Genomic DNA, 18,641 nt, shown 5'->3' on the forward strand with positions numbered 1-18,641 from the left:
GTTTACATTTACGAGTCATTAAATCATGTTTAATTTGGACTTCTCTGTGCATGCTCTTTGAGGTGGTGACCATAGACCTCCATTATAAGACTGACAGACAAGAGCGGTTTGACCTAAAAATATCAAAATTGAAAATTCTGTGGAAACAAAGACAACCAACATCTTGGATACACTTGAGGCAAGCTAAAACATATCAAAAATTAATTAATGATGCACTTTGGTTTAGGGGTTAGTTGCATGTAACTATGCTTAAATTATAGTTATTACTACATGTAACATATATAACAACACTGTAAAATAATGTGTTACCAAATTTAATTTAATTGTAAAAGCCTATACAAGAATTGTAACTGGTTTATTTGGCTTTAGTAATGTACCAACTAGGATTCCTTGCAGAATTGCTGACACTGAAGTATGCAAATAGGAATGTTAATTAACTAACCCAGGATAAATTATATTAATGTATAATCAAAATAGCTCAACAGCGCATAATTTAAGGGCGTTTGATCACATGTTATTTTCCCTTTGTTTTATATCTCTCCTCATATTTGCATTTCTCATTCTGTCTGTCCGTCAGCACCTCTCTCCCTCATGCGCTGATGATTTCCCCCTCAGTAATGCGATCGAGAGCCTGGACTGATTATTCTTCCGGCCATATTGAGTCAGCAGCCAGCGCTCAGAGGTGTGGTTTCAATCAGAACAGCCTGTTACTCTCTGCAGGCCCCCACCTTTTCATGAAGCCCACATTTAATGCCTTATATTCCTTTCTTTTCTGTGTGTGTGTGTGTGTGGCTGTAGGCTTTTTCTCACACTCTTTTTTCACGCACTTTCGCCCACTCTCTCTGTGCATGGAATCCAGATCTTTTTATTCAATCATTTTTAATTAAAAAAACTAAAAAAAAAAAAAAAAAAAATCTTTCTTTTCTCCTGTGTGATCTAGGTTGCCATGAAGTTCACTAGTCGATACCAACACCATTGAAATGTAATGATGATATTTAATAGCACCTAATTTACTATTTAAAACTGTTTTAAGTAGCCCTCAATCGGGTCAAGGGGTCTATATGACCCCAATTGACTTTTACTTACCAAAAAAAAAAAAAAAAAAAAACGGTTCCCTTCATCTCAGTGGAATCAGATTTTGTGACTTTTCATACATTATCGATCTATACACACACTTCTGGTCTTCAGGGTCAATATGACCCCACATTGAAATGAATGGGAAATGTGAAAAAAAACTAAATATATTTTCATGTCATCCGGCATAAATCTGAATTTTTTTTACAAAGAAATGAAGGCCTAGTACTAGAGCATAAATGCAATGTATCTGCATAAAAAAATAGTATTTCATATGCTAATGCTAAAGCTAATGGCGTAGTTGAGGAATTGTGTGGTATATAGATACAAAAGTACTTTATATCTCCAAAAACACAGCATTAATGAATAGATGAGAAGTAAACAAAAAAAATATACATTATTTGTATGATTAAAAATGTAGATTTTTTGTTCAATTACTCATTCAATTGTTGGGGTCATATAGACCCCGAAGCCCAGAAGTGTAAACAGGAAACAAAGACCATTTGAAGATTAAATGAATAATAATGATAATTATATTTGTTGTTATTTATTAAATGAACAACAAATATGCATAAATATAATGTGCATTTTTTTAAAAATAAAAAGTTAATAATAATGAATTTTATATAGCTCTAATATTAGTTAAGCATTTCTCAGTTAAATAAATATTGCAGTAAATAGAGGCATGTCTTCATTAACACTGCAAGGTCTAATGGACAATTCTGATATTTTGATACAAATTTATGTTTTCATTTTGTTTATTGTACATTCACTTGTCTGTCCAGTATAATTCCTCCCTTTCCTTCCACCTCTTCCATGTGACCTGTCCTTTTTCTCACACGCTTTCTGTCGTCTTTTTCCCCCGTTCTCCTTTCCGTGCAAAGTGGTCAGTGCCAGGAGAGGTGTGGAAAAAAATATTAAAGAGAAAAGAAATGGAATTCAAAGTAGGAAATATGAAAGCATGGTGTTTTAAACAGGTGTGGAGAAGGAAGGAGATAGATGGGATTTAAATGTGTCGCAGCTCTAACAGACGCTTACACATTATTCTCTCTATATTGTTGACTGCTGGCTATTTTGACGGTGTCATCCTAGAAACACTATTTAATGGATCTTTCATCACTTGGGATAAGGCCTGTTTCCTCCACAGATTAGCTCACACACTCTTTTGTCCACCATCTGCTTGCATCCTGCCAAAGTGATGCTATGTGCTTATATAAGATAAATGCTCTTGTAGATTTATGGTAAAATGGTCGACGTTAAGTCTGGGAAATAATGTGGCGGAAAGAGGAGCTTCCACAACAAAAAACAACTTTGATGAATCTCAAACAGTGGAATCTCAAACAAACAATTGTCACAGTGAATTTTTGCTATTGCAGTTGTTTTGTCTGAACTTTGAATTTGAGGTACACTCTTAGAAGAAATGGTTCTATTTAGAACCAGAAATGGTTCCATCCCCCGCTTCATATATGGAACTTCAGAATGGTTCTATATAGAACCATTTTTTTTTGTAAAAGCTTCTATTGGCCAAGTATGGAACCCCAGGGTTCTATATAGAACCCAGAGGAACCCTTTTTTTAAGAGTGTATAGAACCTTTTAGGGGTTCCAAATACGTAGCGCTGATAGAACCTTTTAAGGTTCTATATAGAACCTTTTCTTCTAAGAGTGTATATTGACCATATGTAAGCCACAAAGGTAACACTTTACTTGAAGGAGTGTGCATAAGACTGACATGACACCTTCATAACCATGACATATGTCTTGAATATGAAGTAGGGTTTATGAATGTTTATGACAACTGTCATTATGTGACATTTTGAATGGAAATATGACATTGTTTAAGATGTCTTTATGACACCTTGACATAAACCAATACATCATAAACCATTAAATCATAACCTGAGTCAAAACATAACGAGGAGTCGAACAAAACTCCCAGATTCTGCACAGTTTTTGAAGGCCTAATCTGGACACCATTAGTATCAATGAAAATGTCATGCCGGGGAAAACTCTGTGATTTAGGGCCAATCAACAAGTTATCAGACGTCTGTTTTAAGTTCACGAAGGCAAGAGATAACAAGAAGTGGGTGGACTAGCTGAGAAATAAATTTTAATATCATCGGCGTAAATATGAAAGTTGAGACCATGCTGTCTGATGATCTGTCCTAGTGGCAGCACATAAATGAGAAATAATAGAGGACCAAGTACAGAACCTTGAGGTACACCGTGGTCTGGGATCGATTCTCACCTATCCTAACAAAGACTAAAGAGCAGCACCAGTGATATCTATTGCAGGCAGTTGACAATGTGTACAAATAAATTCAGCAGGAGAAATCAATAGTTAGTTAAAAGGGTTAGTTTACCCAAAAATTCAGTCATTAATTTCTTTAGTTCATCTTCGAAACACAAATGAAGATCTTTTTGATGAAATCTGAGAGGTTACACAACTACCACTTTGACGCTTCAAAAAGTTCACAAAGAGATTATAAAACTAATCCATATGAATTGAGCGGTTTAGTCCAAAAGTTCTGAATTTCATCACTTTATGTGATGGACAGATTGAATTTAGGCTTTTATATCACAGAAGCTCAACCGAACCTAAAAGCTTAACAGAAATGATGAAATCTCTATATGGTGATAGAGATTTGAGATCACAAAATAAATTTTAATTAGGTTTGATCATTTTGGACACATAAAAAGCCACGACTTGGTTACGGCTCTGCGTTAATGTAAGTGTGCCCTCGCAGTTTATCTGAGCACATGAGTCATAATTAGAATTGAGCCCAAATTGGCTCCGATTTCCCCTTTACTCAGAGCCGCATGGTGCAAAACAAGCCCAAAATGTCACGACTCATGAATGTGAGATCATTTACATAAATCTGCATACATTTGAACATCGCCACACTGCCTCACATTCCCTTCCTGTTGGCACTACAGTAAACATCACTGTGTGTTAATCTCACTGCCACCGCATGGGTTTTCCCAATGGTGATGTGAAATCTTTAAGTGTTTTTCGAACATTATCTTTCATGCAGTGTGTTAGAATGTAAAAGGTCTGCACAGTTTCTAAGTGCTTTGCAAAGATCAAGGTGCACAGCAAAAAAAAGTTATTGTCTCCAATATGGTGAAATTAGTCGTCAGTAATTAGAGTCTCACTTCCTGTTACAAACCTGTAACACATTTCCATATAGCCTGTCTATGGTGTTCATTGGCTGCCCGTGAACGTCTACTTTGACCTCAAACACTGCAGTTGTAGCTGAGACTGGAAGAGTTTGGTTCATGTTGTTCATATCGAGAAGACGCTGTTTTCAGCGCTGAGAATCCACTGTGATAAACTTCAAAAGAACGAGGACTCCCGCGGGAATAGATACGGTAAAACCGACGCCACCGTTACTGTTCGTATTAGGCCTGCACGATTCTGGGAAAAATTTGAATCACGATTTTTTAGCTTAGAATTGAGGGCTTGAGACGAAGAACCATATAAGTCCATTTTTTCACATTTTGAATAATAACGTTTTTTTTAAATTTGGACTCTGAATATTATATTATTATTATTTTTTAACTTGAAGATAGACAACAAAAGCTTCACAATTCTAATGAGATAAGATTTTTTAGTATCAATCATAAAAATAAAAAGTTAGAGTAGTTTACATTTCTGAAATGTGGAAGAACAGTATATGTCCAGTTAGTGTGGAAGAACAGTATAAGTCCAAATTATCATATCACTTTAAACCACTGGAGATTTGATTCCTTTAACTTAGATTTAATACAGTAACAGACCCTTAAAGAAAATATTAAGCATTTCTTTCTTTCAATTTCTTTTATTTTTTGTCAACGTAAATCACAGAACAAAAATACGGACAATACAGTACAAACAATGAACCAATACATAGGCCTACTCATAGCACATAAAATAAACGTCAGTACAAACAATAAACCATACATACAATCAACAATACATACAAACAATAAACAACAGTAATAATGGTAAACAATACATATTTACAATACATTATCAATATTCCATGCTATGTTACAGTATATGCAAGTTTACTATATACATCTTGCTTTTTTGTTCCTTTTAACTTTTATAATACATTTCAGAAATAATCAGCCCATTAATTCATTTAATAAATAAATAAATACCTATATATTCCTATTATACAACATAAGATAAGACATACAAGATAAGCTACTATTATGATTACTTTATGATTACTTTTACACAATATACACAATATACCCCACTGTGGCGAATAGAATGAGGCAGAGGGCCGTGAGAGAACGGTGCAAGGCCGGTGGTGTGAATGTTAATGAGTGACATCTGTGAGATGCACTGGTCTCGCATCTCTCACGGAGGAGCGGAAGCATAAAGGAGGAGTGACAACGTTGAGAGATGCGAGACCGGTGCGTCTCACAGGTGACGTTCATTAACACTCGCACCACTGGCCTTGCATCGTTCTCTCACATCTCTCGTCCTGTTCGCCACACCCACCTTACCCTGCACAACACATCCCAGACTACTCTTCACATTCTAATGCCTCATAAAATGCTTGGGCCCCCACTGGCATGTAGGCAAGCATTTTCATTAGGTCACGGTGCTTCTCCTTCTTGATGGGCAGAGGGTCCTCGTAAGCACGAGCATACGTGGTGGAGAACAAGGGAGCTGGAGGTGGATGATTCTTCCTCTGTTTGGTGATCAGCCAGGTCTTCCATCCCTCATAGATGCTGTGGCTCTCTTTTGTCTGGACACACCATGGATCAGCAGCTGAAATCATGATTCAACAAGAAATTCACTAAAGATTCTTCTTTCATGCACATATCCCCAACACTGTTAATCTCAGAAAAACTTTAGTTTTTTACCTGTCACTTTCAACCACATCATGGATGTAATTAGGAAGCCAGGTGGACGCTTTAATGTTGCATCAGGGAGCTGCCTGAAGTCTGCACATTTCATTTCAATGACTTTAAATGGATGCTGCTGCCTGGCTCCACGGATCATCTCGGCTACATCGCTGGGGGTGTGGAGTGTGGATACCTTGCGCCTCTTGTCCAACGTGGCAAAGGAACGGTCACAGGGAAGGAAGGAGTGACCAGACACCATGAACTTCTGCTCTATCTGACTGAAGTAGCCTCTAGATACGAGCAGGGCCATCAGGTTTAGCACTCGCCAGTTATTGTTTTGCCCACAGCATCGGTCACTATAGACGATGAGCTTCCGTTCCTTTGCCTGGACTAGGGGGGTGAAAGAGGTTTCTGCCCACTTTAAAAGGCAGCTTGCCACCTCGATGGAACCTCTGTGAGCGATGCCCTCATGCCAAAGGCACATTGTAGGAGGATCGTCAGTGCCCATCTCCTGGATACAGAGGTTGTAGTTGGCCAGCTGTCGTTGATAGTACACGTTGGAGTGTGTCAGGTTTGGTGTGAACACTACCCCCTGCATGTCGATACAAATGACATGGCAGTCATCATTGGCTTTGGCCCACTCTGTGTCAGCCTGCAACTGTGCGTACGCTTTTTCAGCTTTCCGGTGGTGAAGCTCACTCTCGGCTGCGATCTTCAACCTTTCTCCATCTGATGTAGCAGCTGTTAATTTTGAGAACAGGGCATCACATTTAGCACAAGTGTCACTTCTTGGCTGCCCAAAACTGAGGTTCTGCTGCTTGAAGATGTCCCTATAGAGCCAGAACTTTGCAGTGGATGTTGGATTCTTTTCCTTGTACAGGCGGAACATGCGGAGCAGGTTTAAATCAGGGCTCAGGTATTCCCTCTCCACATCTCCCTTTATTCGTGAGTAGTGGTTCGGTTGGCGTGGGAAGCTCAAAATATGCTCTCTTATCCCCTCTCTCACTGCAGGATGAATGCTATGAGGCCTAAAAAATAAACAACTCATGAACAAGGGAATAATAATAAACTATGCTGGTCTGTTTTGCACAATTACATTGTTTCTGTGACAATAAATGCATAATTCTTAACTTTCCTCTAAACTACAGGATATTGTTTTTCACATACAGTCATTAAAGCGATATTTCAGGATTTAGCATTAAACTTTGGATCATTAGATAACCGAATTCTTTTTAGTATTTGAATTACCATGCTTTCCTCCCTCATATACCCCTGAGATGAGAGATTTATGTATTTTTTGTCTGGAAAAAATCCTCTGATGAAGCAAAAATCGTCATTGTTTACATGCACACCTTTTGTTTCAATCAAACTGAATTTATTACGATTTGTGAATCTGAATGTAGAGTTTGTGTGATTGCTAAATATGTGATCGATTGATGTATGTTTTAGCATTACAATTTGGGAGTTGTTGTCTTTCATCCCCATAAATCAAAAATAGAAAGCTCCAAATTCAAACATAATTTCACATTTCTACTACATAAATGACCCATTTTAAATACACATTAATCTTTCCAGATCTAAAGTATCCCTAAAAAATCCACATGCTGTAAAGATACAAAAATTAATCATACATTACATTTGCATAGCACTTTGCCTCTGATATCAATCTCAAAGTGCAAAAATTTGTTTCCTGACTGGGCAACAACAGTGAGCTGAATCCTAACCACTACGGTACGTGCACGCTGGCGTTATAAGGTGGCAAGGCACCAGACACCCTATAATGCCAGTGTACCATTAGACCAGGGAATGTTGTAAGGCAACAGATGCTGACAATGGTGCAGCTTTAAAAAAAATATGAGGACGAGAGCATGAGGTCCTTCATGATTTTTTTTTTTACTCACCTGTTCTTATGTTTCCCTCTGAAGTCCTCTAATGGAGACCTGACTTTAGCTACCTGCTCTGTTCCCTCTGACTCTGACTGACTGCCTAACTTTTCTTGAATAACCTTTTCAAAGATAAGTAACTTTAAATAAATATGTTATGGACAATGTATCTAATTAATGCATAATAAAAAATTAACAAAAGTAAAACACTAAGCTATATAAAACTTGCCTGTAGGCGACTGTTGGTCAGTTGAAAGACTGACATAAATGTGAGCTTACAAACAGCAAGTCTTTGGCCTCCTTGTTGCACATGGTACTTGAAGGTGTACTTCCTCTTAGTAATCTCAGTGTCAGGCCCACGTGGTCGTCTGCGACTCACCTTGTGCTAGAAGTAAAAAGACATGAAGTAAAAATACATTTACCATAGCGTAGCAGGCTAGCCGTCATGTAGAGCTGTCAAATTAAGGTCATTAAAGGGATACTCCACCGGTTTTTCATATTAAACTTTTATTACTATATATAACTATATTAACGTGGTCCAAACACCTCCACCAGCACTTTGACTCGGCGTAGTAATATCATCACTCATGAAAAGTCCTCTCCAGAGTGATATTATCCCTGGGGGATATATATGCGTCGAGTCGAATTTCTCCCAAGCACTTGCTGTGGTATTCCGCCATACAATATAGTTATGCACTTTACACACTTAGAAAAGCGCAATATTTTATTGTGTGTCACCGTCCTAGGTCGACTCGTGTAAGTGTATTTAAATAGGGAAAACGTGGAGGTATCCTTTTAAGTATGTGAGTAGGCTTTGGTAAGGATAATGAATAAGCCATGTGTATGCCTTTTAGGGCACCAAAGTGCTGTGGTCTGCAATGCACTTGGTGGCCTACTTGATGCCGATCATCATTCATCCATCCTCACAAAATGTAACATTTACAGTGATCAGGCACATGTGCAGTCTTAGTGAATTTAAGGTATACAGTAATATTTAATTCACTGGTTATTTCATGGGCCAACATTATAATGCATTGCATACAGTTGACATGATATGGTTATGAATTGCTTAAGTTAGCCTACCTGCTCCAAACCAGAGAGAATGATAGCCTGCTGCCTCTCATAAGAGACAGCATAAAACTCTGTGAAGAGCTGCATTTTTCTTTGTTCTGTTAGGCTTGAACACTGCCTGGGACACGTCTCCTTGCACATCTTGCCCTTAACAGAAACAAAATCATATTACTGTTTTTTAGCTTTAGAACACTAGAGCTCTTAGCAGCTGTTAAGGTTTACTAACTAGAACAGCTTACATGTGTAATGTGTAAATGCATTATTTTATTATTACATTTTTTTATTATTTAATAACAAGTAACAAACAAAGCATAGCATACAATATTACAAAACAGAGTGTTACATTAATGGTAACAGGGGATTCAAAAATGATATCAAAATATTTTAAACATGTCAGTTACTATTTTTTTTTTTACCGATTTCAGTGAAAACATAAAGCAATCAAATTCTAATTTCCTCAGCTTTCATTTCGATTTCATTTCATTTTAAGTCACCCATTCATGACTTGATTCGCTAAACAGTCTGAGATGTATGAACATTAGTAACGTTAGACGCTGCAGTTACACCTGGCTGTGACCAGCTAAAGTTACGTTACAAAGTAACTGGCTAGCCAGCTAACAATATCTGGCTATCTAACATTAGGGACATCAAACGCAGCTAAAACGTTGCGATTAATTTATCCCTGGTTATAAGGAATAGCCTACAGCATTCATTTCGACCCATTCATGACTTGATCAGTTAAACAGAGTGAGCTAAATGAACTGTAGATGACGCCCAGTAGCCTACACGCCCCTCTGTCACCGCTAAAGTTAGGTAGATACTTTGTATACGGTTCTTTCACTCACCTCTTTCGGTGGATCTTTTCCTCGTTTTTGCTCTCCTCTCCGGTTCACGTATGGTTTCCCAGCGTCCCTCAAAGACTTCCTCGCTCTGTCCTTCCATTCATTCATGTTCGTTCTCCTTTTTTTGCCGAGGTTTTGCCTTTTAATGTCCGCAGCGGACATGAAAACAACCGGCGTCTCCATTTTTCGTTAGTGGACATAAACGGTTCTTCCGCGTGAGACTATTTTAAAATTTAAAATACAGAGTTTTGGTCGCGCGAACACCCCCCCAAAGTGATTCTGTATACAAAGTGACGCACACACATTCAAATCACATGGTTATCTCAATTTTTGTTTTTTTGGACTTATACGGTTGTTCGTCGCATGAACACAATTGATATGACGATTTTTTCACGATTTTTTTCTCATAAGTGTGGGTTCGTACAGATTCTGTAAAATGAAATTTTAGGACTTTCAAGGACTTTTCAAGCACTACTTTTTTGGATTTCAAGGACTTCAATAACAGATCCCTGAATTGTCACTGCATTTGTATGTAATTAAAACAAAATAAGAATAAATAATGGAATTACACATAAATTCAAAGATTTATGAAAAAAAGGGTTTAAGTTAAAAAAAACTTAAAAGTTTAAAAGGGTAGACTATTTAGTCTCGAGCAGTGAGTAATTTCTTTGTCCTTGGATTTTATTAAACTCCTGCCCCTTTAAGACCGAACGCACGGACCCCATTTGAACATGGCTAACTTGCATTCACTTGAGATATAACTGACTTTGTTTACTATAAACAACTTTATTTGTACATCATTTTGTGTAAATTCGTCCGTACAAGCGCAAGACGTGAAAGACAATTTAATTCAGTATTCTTGGATGTTTGCGTTCATTGAACTTCTTGACCTGCAAACGGCCAGTAATAATGTAGAGAACCACTCGTTATACATAAATCAGGTAACAGGTCATGTTTTACTTTACTTACATATACGATTTAGTTTTCATCCAAATAACACGTGACGTGAACGACCAGCAGCATTCAACAGACGTGCGCTCTCTCTCTCTCTCTCTCTCTCTCTCTCGTCAGTTCTCGACCAGCTTCCTCGTCTGTGCCGCTGCCCGTTTTTAGTGCTCGCGCACCACAGTTTCCACTAATAAGACACATTTAGTTCATAGACAGCCTTCTTTTTTATCCCCACACACACACACACACACTGTAGTAGGCTATACACGCTTCAAAAGAAAGACCGATTTTTTTTTTCTTTTTTTTTTAATCGAAGTAATTTAAAAATTAAATCGTGAACAGGGTGAATCGAGATCGTGATTTTATAACGATTTATCATGCAGGCCTAGTTCGTATCACTGTTTATCAAGAGCTGAGGAAGATCAGATATGGTTATAGGCGTTTGGTTTCTGACGCACACTATAAGTGGTACTTTAAAGTTAAAATTGTATTATATTATATTCTATTATGGTATTTCCCTGGAAGATCACTTATGTTTGTGCACCAAGTAAATCCTGGTGACACTTTATTTTGATAAACATTCTACTAACTATAAGTAAATTTGCAACTACATGTCAACTTATTCTAACCCAACCCTACTAATACTCTACTAACACACTAATAGGGTTGGGTATCGAGAATCAAGTATCGATTGGAACCGGGACTAACTTTTCGTTTTTTCCCGGAATCGTTCAAAAGTTAAAATTTCGATTCCTAGTTTCGATATTCATAGTTCGCCGACCGGAAGAAGAAACCGCTGAACAACACCAATGAAGAAGCGTCTACCGGAAGTGTTATATCGCATAATCGCGCGAGTCGAACATGAGTAGCTTACGTCGGCGGTCCAAAGTGTGGCTTTAAAAAATAACGAAATCTCGGTAAAATGCAAAATTTGTGACAGAAGGAGTTTTTCCTTCAGAAAGGATTATTTCCTTCAGAAATACCTTTGGTTAGCAAGGTGAGCTAAACTTTTTTGACCCTGCCTCTTAAAAGAATCGGAATCGAGAATCGTTAGGAGCCGGAATCGAAAGAAGGAATCGGAATCAGAATCGTTCAAATTCAAACGATACCCAACCCTACACACTAATGAGGGCTAGTAGACATGTAGGTGCATCGCTACTTATAGTCAACAGAATGTGTTGAAGGGACCATCAAAATGAAGTGAAAGCACAATCCTAACTGCGGTCAGGCCCATTATATTTGGAAACCCCTTGTTCTATTGCAAAGTCAGATTTATATTGTGACGGGTTCACAATTCAATCCATCCTGAAATGTGCTGTTTAAATAGTTAATGTCAGACTTGTTCAGTTCAGTGTTTCTATCGTTGGGATCTTTTGGAAGGGTACAGGTGTTGCTGGCCAGGAATAGCCAATTTCTGACCCTTATTGATATAGTTATACCAGTTTTCTGCTTTCTCTTGTGAAATATATAAATCCATTCTGATTCTTCCTTATATACCATAGTAAAGCACAATATTGAGTTTAGTGCGAATGAAATCAAGGCTGTGAGGGATAGACAATGGCATTCTCTGTATAAAAGTCCTAGTCATTTTCAAAACTCACAACATTTTATGTCTACTGAAATTCTTGTGAAAAATATATTTCATCAGCTGAACTATCAATGTGTTGTTAAACAGCAGTATGGTATGTTGAACACTTACTTCCATTCCTCACAGCCTCATTTTCATTTTCCTGTCAAAAATTAAATATGGCATTACCCTGACTAAGTGGCGTGCAGCGGCGCTCTCAAATGAGGAGGCAAAGTCCTCATCGTTTTTTTTTTTATATATATAAATTCATGTCCATGCAGTTATACTCAATGTTGACACATTTTCCTGGTTCAATTTTACTTGCACTATAAAAAATGCATTTCTATTTTGTATTTTCTTTTTAATTAACAATATAATTAATGTTCTATTTATTAAAACCAAGGATACAGCTCAGTAAGTTAGTGTTTTAAGCAGCTTTACATTTATTCCAAATATCAGATTACATCTATATGTTATTTGTAAACTGATGTTCAGCTAATTCTTTTCAATAGTCAACTTATTTTCAGATCATTAGTCATCAAAGCTCGGTAAACATTGCAGGGTCACAGACATGATGTACCTTTAATTACACCAAGCTTATTGCTCATTTAAAAATACACACAGATTATGTTTTCTAACTGTTGTAGAAAACATACTGTTGTAATATAAAAGTTATCATCACATTTATGGTATTTATTCACTCACATTGAAATGTGGATGCGGAACGAGCATGAAAATGAGAGGCGGGATTTATCGCATAGTTGATCATAACCAATCATAGCGCGGTGGAGGCATTGGCTCCTCTCATGTGACTTTCCCCCATTCATTCTCAATAACCCCCCCTCAAACTCACCGCATGCTTCTGGGGGTCTGTTAAAAGTCAATGGGCTCACGCATCGTCCCTGTGTAACTACCTGCCGGTGTCGCTCTTGGACAGTGTTACTTTAAGGAAAATGAGCGATTCATACACTTTGCACCGATATGAAAATTTTGGCCGATACCGATAACCGATAATTCTTTATATTTGAAAGCCGATAACCGATATATCGGCCGATAAACTTAAATCCAAATAATTTTTATCTAATTTTGAGAGCCTGATTAGAAAAATAAAAGTCTCACAATTAAATCCATGTCCCAAGCCCACAATTATAATGATGTTCTCATTATAGTGTTGTTTAGCCGATATGACAGATTTGCGTTCATTTTTTGAAGAGATTTCAATCATATTTCAAGAAATTCAAAAACATAGACAGTTCTCAATGAGCGTCTCAGCTGAAGGGAATAATACATTATGTATCGGCTTTAATATATCGGCCAAATTTTCTTACCAGGCCGATAACGATAACATTAAAAATGAACATATATCAGCCGATACCGATATGCTGGCCGATATATCGTGCATCCCTACTTTTAATGTCATATTTTGTAATATTTGTGTTGTTTTATTTTTCTATTGTTTTGAGGAGGCACCGCCTGACTTTACCCTGACTGTCCAGGTTATATTGCTCACACTCTAAAAAATGCTGGGTTGTTTTAACCCAATTTTGGGTCAAATATGGACAAACTCAAAATGCTGGGTTAAAAAAGTAATGTAAAAATTTAACCCAACGGCTGGGTTAGTCCATATTTGACCCAAAGTTGGGTTAAAACAACCCAACATTTTTTAGAGTGCAGTATAGAGTGTAAAGTTGAATTATGAATTATAAACCTTTCAAAGACAACCTTACTGTGAGCTTCGAGGCTGTTAAACGATATTTTTTGCTTCTACTGAAGCCGTCGGCCCGCATTATTTCAACAATGACAGTGTTTCTTTTGGCTTAGCGTGACTTAAATGATTTTAAATGGCGCTGGCCATCCAGTTACGGCTCCTTTGCAGAGATTGTAGATGAATCTTCGGCTCCAGGGCCGAATCTGAAGGATAGCATTGAGACTGTCCTAATGTTGCCCTTCCATTCTGTTTCCATTTTCCTTTTCCTGAGTACCTTCTCAATAACTATAACCTGTCTTTTTCCGCTCCACTCTTCCTTTAATCTCAGCCCTCCTCGTCCTGGCTCCTAAAAAGCTCAGATGAGTTCTAGAGAGGTGCCTTCCTCCCAGCTAGATGTGTATGTGTGTCTCCTAATACCCGTGTGCACAGGGGTGTTTCATCGACCACGCTGTGGCTCAGGAGAAACGTCTGACGGAATAAGGAGGGAATTGAATGGGGGGGGGGGGGGTGAAGGCCTAAAATAGAGAGGAGGACCAGTCGCTCAGAAATGGAGATGAGTAAAGACGTGAAAGAGAGAGTGTGTGAAATAGAGAGAAAATGGATGATGGCAACAGAGAGAAAGAGCAGGACAAATAGTCAGAGGAAGGGTGAGTTTTGTTAAGAGCCTTTTCCTCTCACTGTTATATTTAGAAAGGAAAAGGTGCAAAATAATTCAGCAATTTAAAAAGGTTTGTGTGTGTGTGTGTGTGATGTGCTGTTCGGTCCAACGCACTATTTGTGGCACTCTGCACTATTTCAACTTAAGATCAGTGTTGGTTTAATATTGTTAATATACTGTGTTATAGTATTTATTCATATTTGTAACTCAATACTTCAACTTCATTCTAAATGACAGCGATTCGTCTATGTCTATTAAACCTTTGATAAGTACGATATCACAGCGAACATCCTGATCTGGCATTGGCACTCAGTTTTCATCAGAAGTTCGGATCGAAACACTGATGTCTGACGACATCTGATGTCAAACGATCAAAACAGAGTAAACCACCTTTTGAAAGTGACTTGACGCTTCAAATAAAGATTGTGTAAGTTACATCGTTACACCAGTAGGTGGCGCAAGTGACTGTTAAAAAATGTATCCAGAGATTCATTGGTAACATTAAACAACTGCGTAAGTACACTGAAATTACAGTGTACGTTTCTGTATTTATAGCGTACATCCGTGTAGGTATAAGGGAATAATATGTTAAGTTTTGGGTAATAAAGGATAACAAGCAATTGCAAATAACTTCGTAAGTAAACCGAAATTACGGTGTATGTTTCTGTAATTATAGTGTACCTCCGTGGGACCAATATGTTAAGTTTTGGGTAATAAAATGGTAACAAACAGATACACAAGCAAATTATTTATAATGTAATTATTTTAAAACTAACAGATGCCTATTCTGTTAATATATTCCAGGCAAAAATTGTACATCTGTTGTATATAAAGGTTATCACATTTCTGGAAAAATGTGTTATTGTGCAATTTTACAGGGTAATTTTCACATCTGTGGGTTGACTTAGCAAATCTAGTAAGAAAAGCCAATAAATTCATCTTTATCATACTGTGTTTATATACATAAATATATATTTAAAATTAAATATATAAAAAAATAAATATATATAAATAATTGTATATAATATATATAAAATTAAATATATACACATTTAATTTTCAACCCACTGATGTCAAAATTACCCTGTAAAATTGCACAAGAACAAATTTTATGTACAATTACAGAAACGTACACCGTAATTTTTAGGGGTGTGCAAAAAAATCGATTCACATTTGAATCGCGATTCAATCTTTACCGATTCAGAATCGATTCATAGAATTCCAAAAATCGATTCATAGGCTATATTTTTTAATGGCGTGCAGGGGCGGAGTGGCAATCGGGTAAGTCGGCACTTTTACCGGTGGTCCGGTAGTGTTTCTATGGTTTCGAGGCTGCGAGGGCCGGTCTGATAAATAGTTATTGCAAGTTCTTGCCGCCCGCTGGTCAAACTGTGCAGCCACTCTGCTCAACCCGTAAATAAATGCATCGATCCGCAGATCTTATGTTTGAGTTCTGTAGATCTTTTGCCAAGCGTGTCAGAGGTTACGGGTTCTAAACCGCACTCGTATAGTTTTTTCTCTCTCTCATCAAAACCGAATATGTTCATCACGTTTGTGTGCATTTCATTTTGTGATTTCACCGGAGTCTCCACAACGGCGATAGATTGAAGCGCGCGTCCGAGAGAAGACTGCGCGAGCCACAGAGAACACTGTATCCATGACACTGATTGCAGCGGACACGAGCGCTCAGCTTGACTTCAAAAACAACAGGTCTCTTATTTAATAGCGACCTAAATGAATGCTCTGCTAGTTAACTAGAGATACCCGCAAATTACTCGCCTATGAACGACTTCACTGGATCTAAACAAATCAATCTAACCATAGATGTTACCAGTAGCGGTGGCTTTTTTAAATCTATTTAAAATATTTTCGCAAGGGTTCTATGAAATTAGTATATATTTTTAGGAAGTTCAATGTGCCCAGTCGAGTTCACATTTCAACAGTCAACCTGGTAGCTGAAGTAGGCCTACTCCTTAAACCACATTTAGCATAATTGTTTGTTTGATCTGACTATAGCACTTTAAAGCTAAATGTAAAAGCTTTTTATTTAAGTTTTATTTTAAACTTGAATTAAATGTATTTAAAAGCTGGCCAAAGCTTGGCACTTCGCACTTTTTAGTTGCAAAAGTTTTTATTTTTGTATGAAGACATATAAAGTAATATCAAACTTTTCTTTTAAATTATGTCTACTGCAATCAATCACATAGGAAAAAGTAAACTACATTTATGTAGACCTGCGAATCGTTTTTTGAATCGAGAATCGTTTTTGAATCGAAAATCGATTTTGAATCGAATCTCGAGACAAAAAATCGGTATCGAATCGAATCGTGACATTTTCTGAATCGTGCACCCCTAGTAATTTTAGTTTGCTTACGAAGTTATTTGCAACTGCTTGTTACCCTTTATTACCCAAAACTTAACATATTGTTCCCTTATACCTACACAGAAGTATGCTATAATTACAGAAACATACGCTGTAATTTCGGTGTACTTGCGCAGTTGTTTGCGGGTCGTAAAATAAAGTGCTACCGATTCATTCAAAGATGCTGATTCAACCAGTAATGAAAAAAGAAGTCTTTACGAGCGAGTCGCTGAATCATTCATTCACACGATTTGTTCAGTTATGCTGACTCATCCAGTAATGAAACCAGTTTGAGTGAGTCAAACACTTTTGATTTAAAAAAAAAGATAATTATTTTCTTAAATAGACTAAAGCAATTAACATTTTTTGTCAGAACTACTAGTAAACTACATGTTATTGTTAGCTGTCTATTTAGAATCATGGACGAATCGTAATCTCTATTTTGAAGAAAATATGAATGGTATAAATCCATAATCTTGCAGCTCCAGTTTCAGAGAGATGAAAAATCAATGTTTGATTGCGCTACAAAACCATATTGTTGACACATTTCTGGGGAATCATCTTACAAGTAGAGTTGTTGTCTCTGCATATTAAGCCAGATAGAAAAAAACATTTTAACATAAAACAAATTACACACTTCAGCTTTAGGTTATTATGCCTGTTTGTGAGGGTATATTAGTTCAGTTTGACTGGTTCTTATTACTCCTTTAAGCAGGTATAACTTCCATTAAGCTGTTTTTATATCAGTTCCTGGTTTATTATTATTTCTGTGTTCTTCTGCTGGGGTGGGAAAGGCATTAGAGGGATGCTCATTGTGCTAAATGTCATTTTCTAACCTGCTGGTATGACTTTATAGAATGTAAAAATATTTGTGAAGAATGTTATGCACCAAATAACATTGGGAAAAAAACTAAATTATAAAAGAAAAGGGCATTTCTAAAAATAGCCTATATTTTTGTGTTCAACAAGAAACAAGGTGAGTAAATGATGACAGGATGTTCAGTTTTAATACATTAAATTGTATCGAATACTAGAGCCAGACCGATTAAGGATTTTGAAGGCCGATACCGATACAAATATTTGTTGGTTTTAAAATCCGATATTCCGATATATCGGCCGATATTATTATTATTTCAGAAACGCTCAACAAAATATTGACAGGTTTCCCTAACATTAGTTATTTGTAGTTATTTATGAGTTTTAACTAAAATAATATTAAAATGCATTTTAAAAAGAAACTTGTTTCTATTGTCACAACAGAACAGAGGAACATTTTATTTATTTTATTTTTTAAATATTCATTTATCGGCCATTATAACTGCCGATACCGATATTTTAGAAAATGCCTAATGGAAAATGGCCTGCCGATATATCGGTCTGGCTCTATCGAATACACTCACCTAAAGAATTATTAGGAACAACTGTTCAATTTCTCATTAATGCGATTAATCAACCAATCACATGGCAGTGTTCCTGGTCAAGACAATCTCCTGAATGCCAGAATTTGTCGTAAACAGAATGAGCACATGGATCCATCATGCCTTGTTACCGCTGTGCAGGCTGGTGGTGGTGGTGGTGTAATGGTGTGGGGGATGTGTTCGTGGCACACTTTAGGCCCCTTAGTGCCAATTGGGCATCGTTTAAATGCCACGACCTACCTGAGCATTGTTTCTGCCCATGTCCAT

General features: G+C 37.1%; 2 protein-coding genes across 8 annotated transcripts in view; one reads left to right on the forward strand and one right to left on the reverse strand.

The window, feature by feature from the left end:
* Positions 1 to 18,641, forward strand: part of nlgn2a (neuroligin 2a) — a 291,636-nt gene that overhangs the window by 88,874 nt on the left and 184,121 nt on the right. The gene's annotated exons all lie outside the window — the stretch shown is intronic.
* LOC120487502 (uncharacterized) lies at positions 4,684 to 10,063 on the reverse strand. 2 transcript variants are annotated; one of them, XM_089131074.1, is made up of 4 exons: positions 9,717 to 10,063; positions 8,884 to 9,018; positions 5,936 to 8,185; positions 4,684 to 5,840 (listed from the first exon to the last, which is right to left on the reverse strand). In XM_089131074.1, the coding sequence occupies exons 3-4, from the start codon at positions 6,963 to 6,965 to the stop codon at positions 5,593 to 5,595; spliced, it is 1,278 nt and encodes a 425-aa protein (XP_088987200.1). In that variant the 5' UTR covers positions 6,966 to 8,185; positions 8,884 to 9,018; positions 9,717 to 10,063; the 3' UTR covers positions 4,684 to 5,592. The 2 variants fall into 2 exon arrangements, with proteins under 2 accessions (XP_088987200.1, XP_088987203.1); XM_089131077.1 differs by lacking the exons at positions 8,884 to 9,018; positions 9,717 to 10,063 and having other exon boundaries at positions 5,936 to 8,381.

Source organism: Pimephales promelas, chromosome 1 (genome assembly GCF_988280905.1).
Source record: "Pimephales promelas chromosome 1, fPimPro1.hap1.1, whole genome shotgun sequence".
Classification (NCBI taxonomy): domain Eukaryota; kingdom Metazoa; phylum Chordata; class Actinopteri; order Cypriniformes; family Leuciscidae; genus Pimephales; species Pimephales promelas.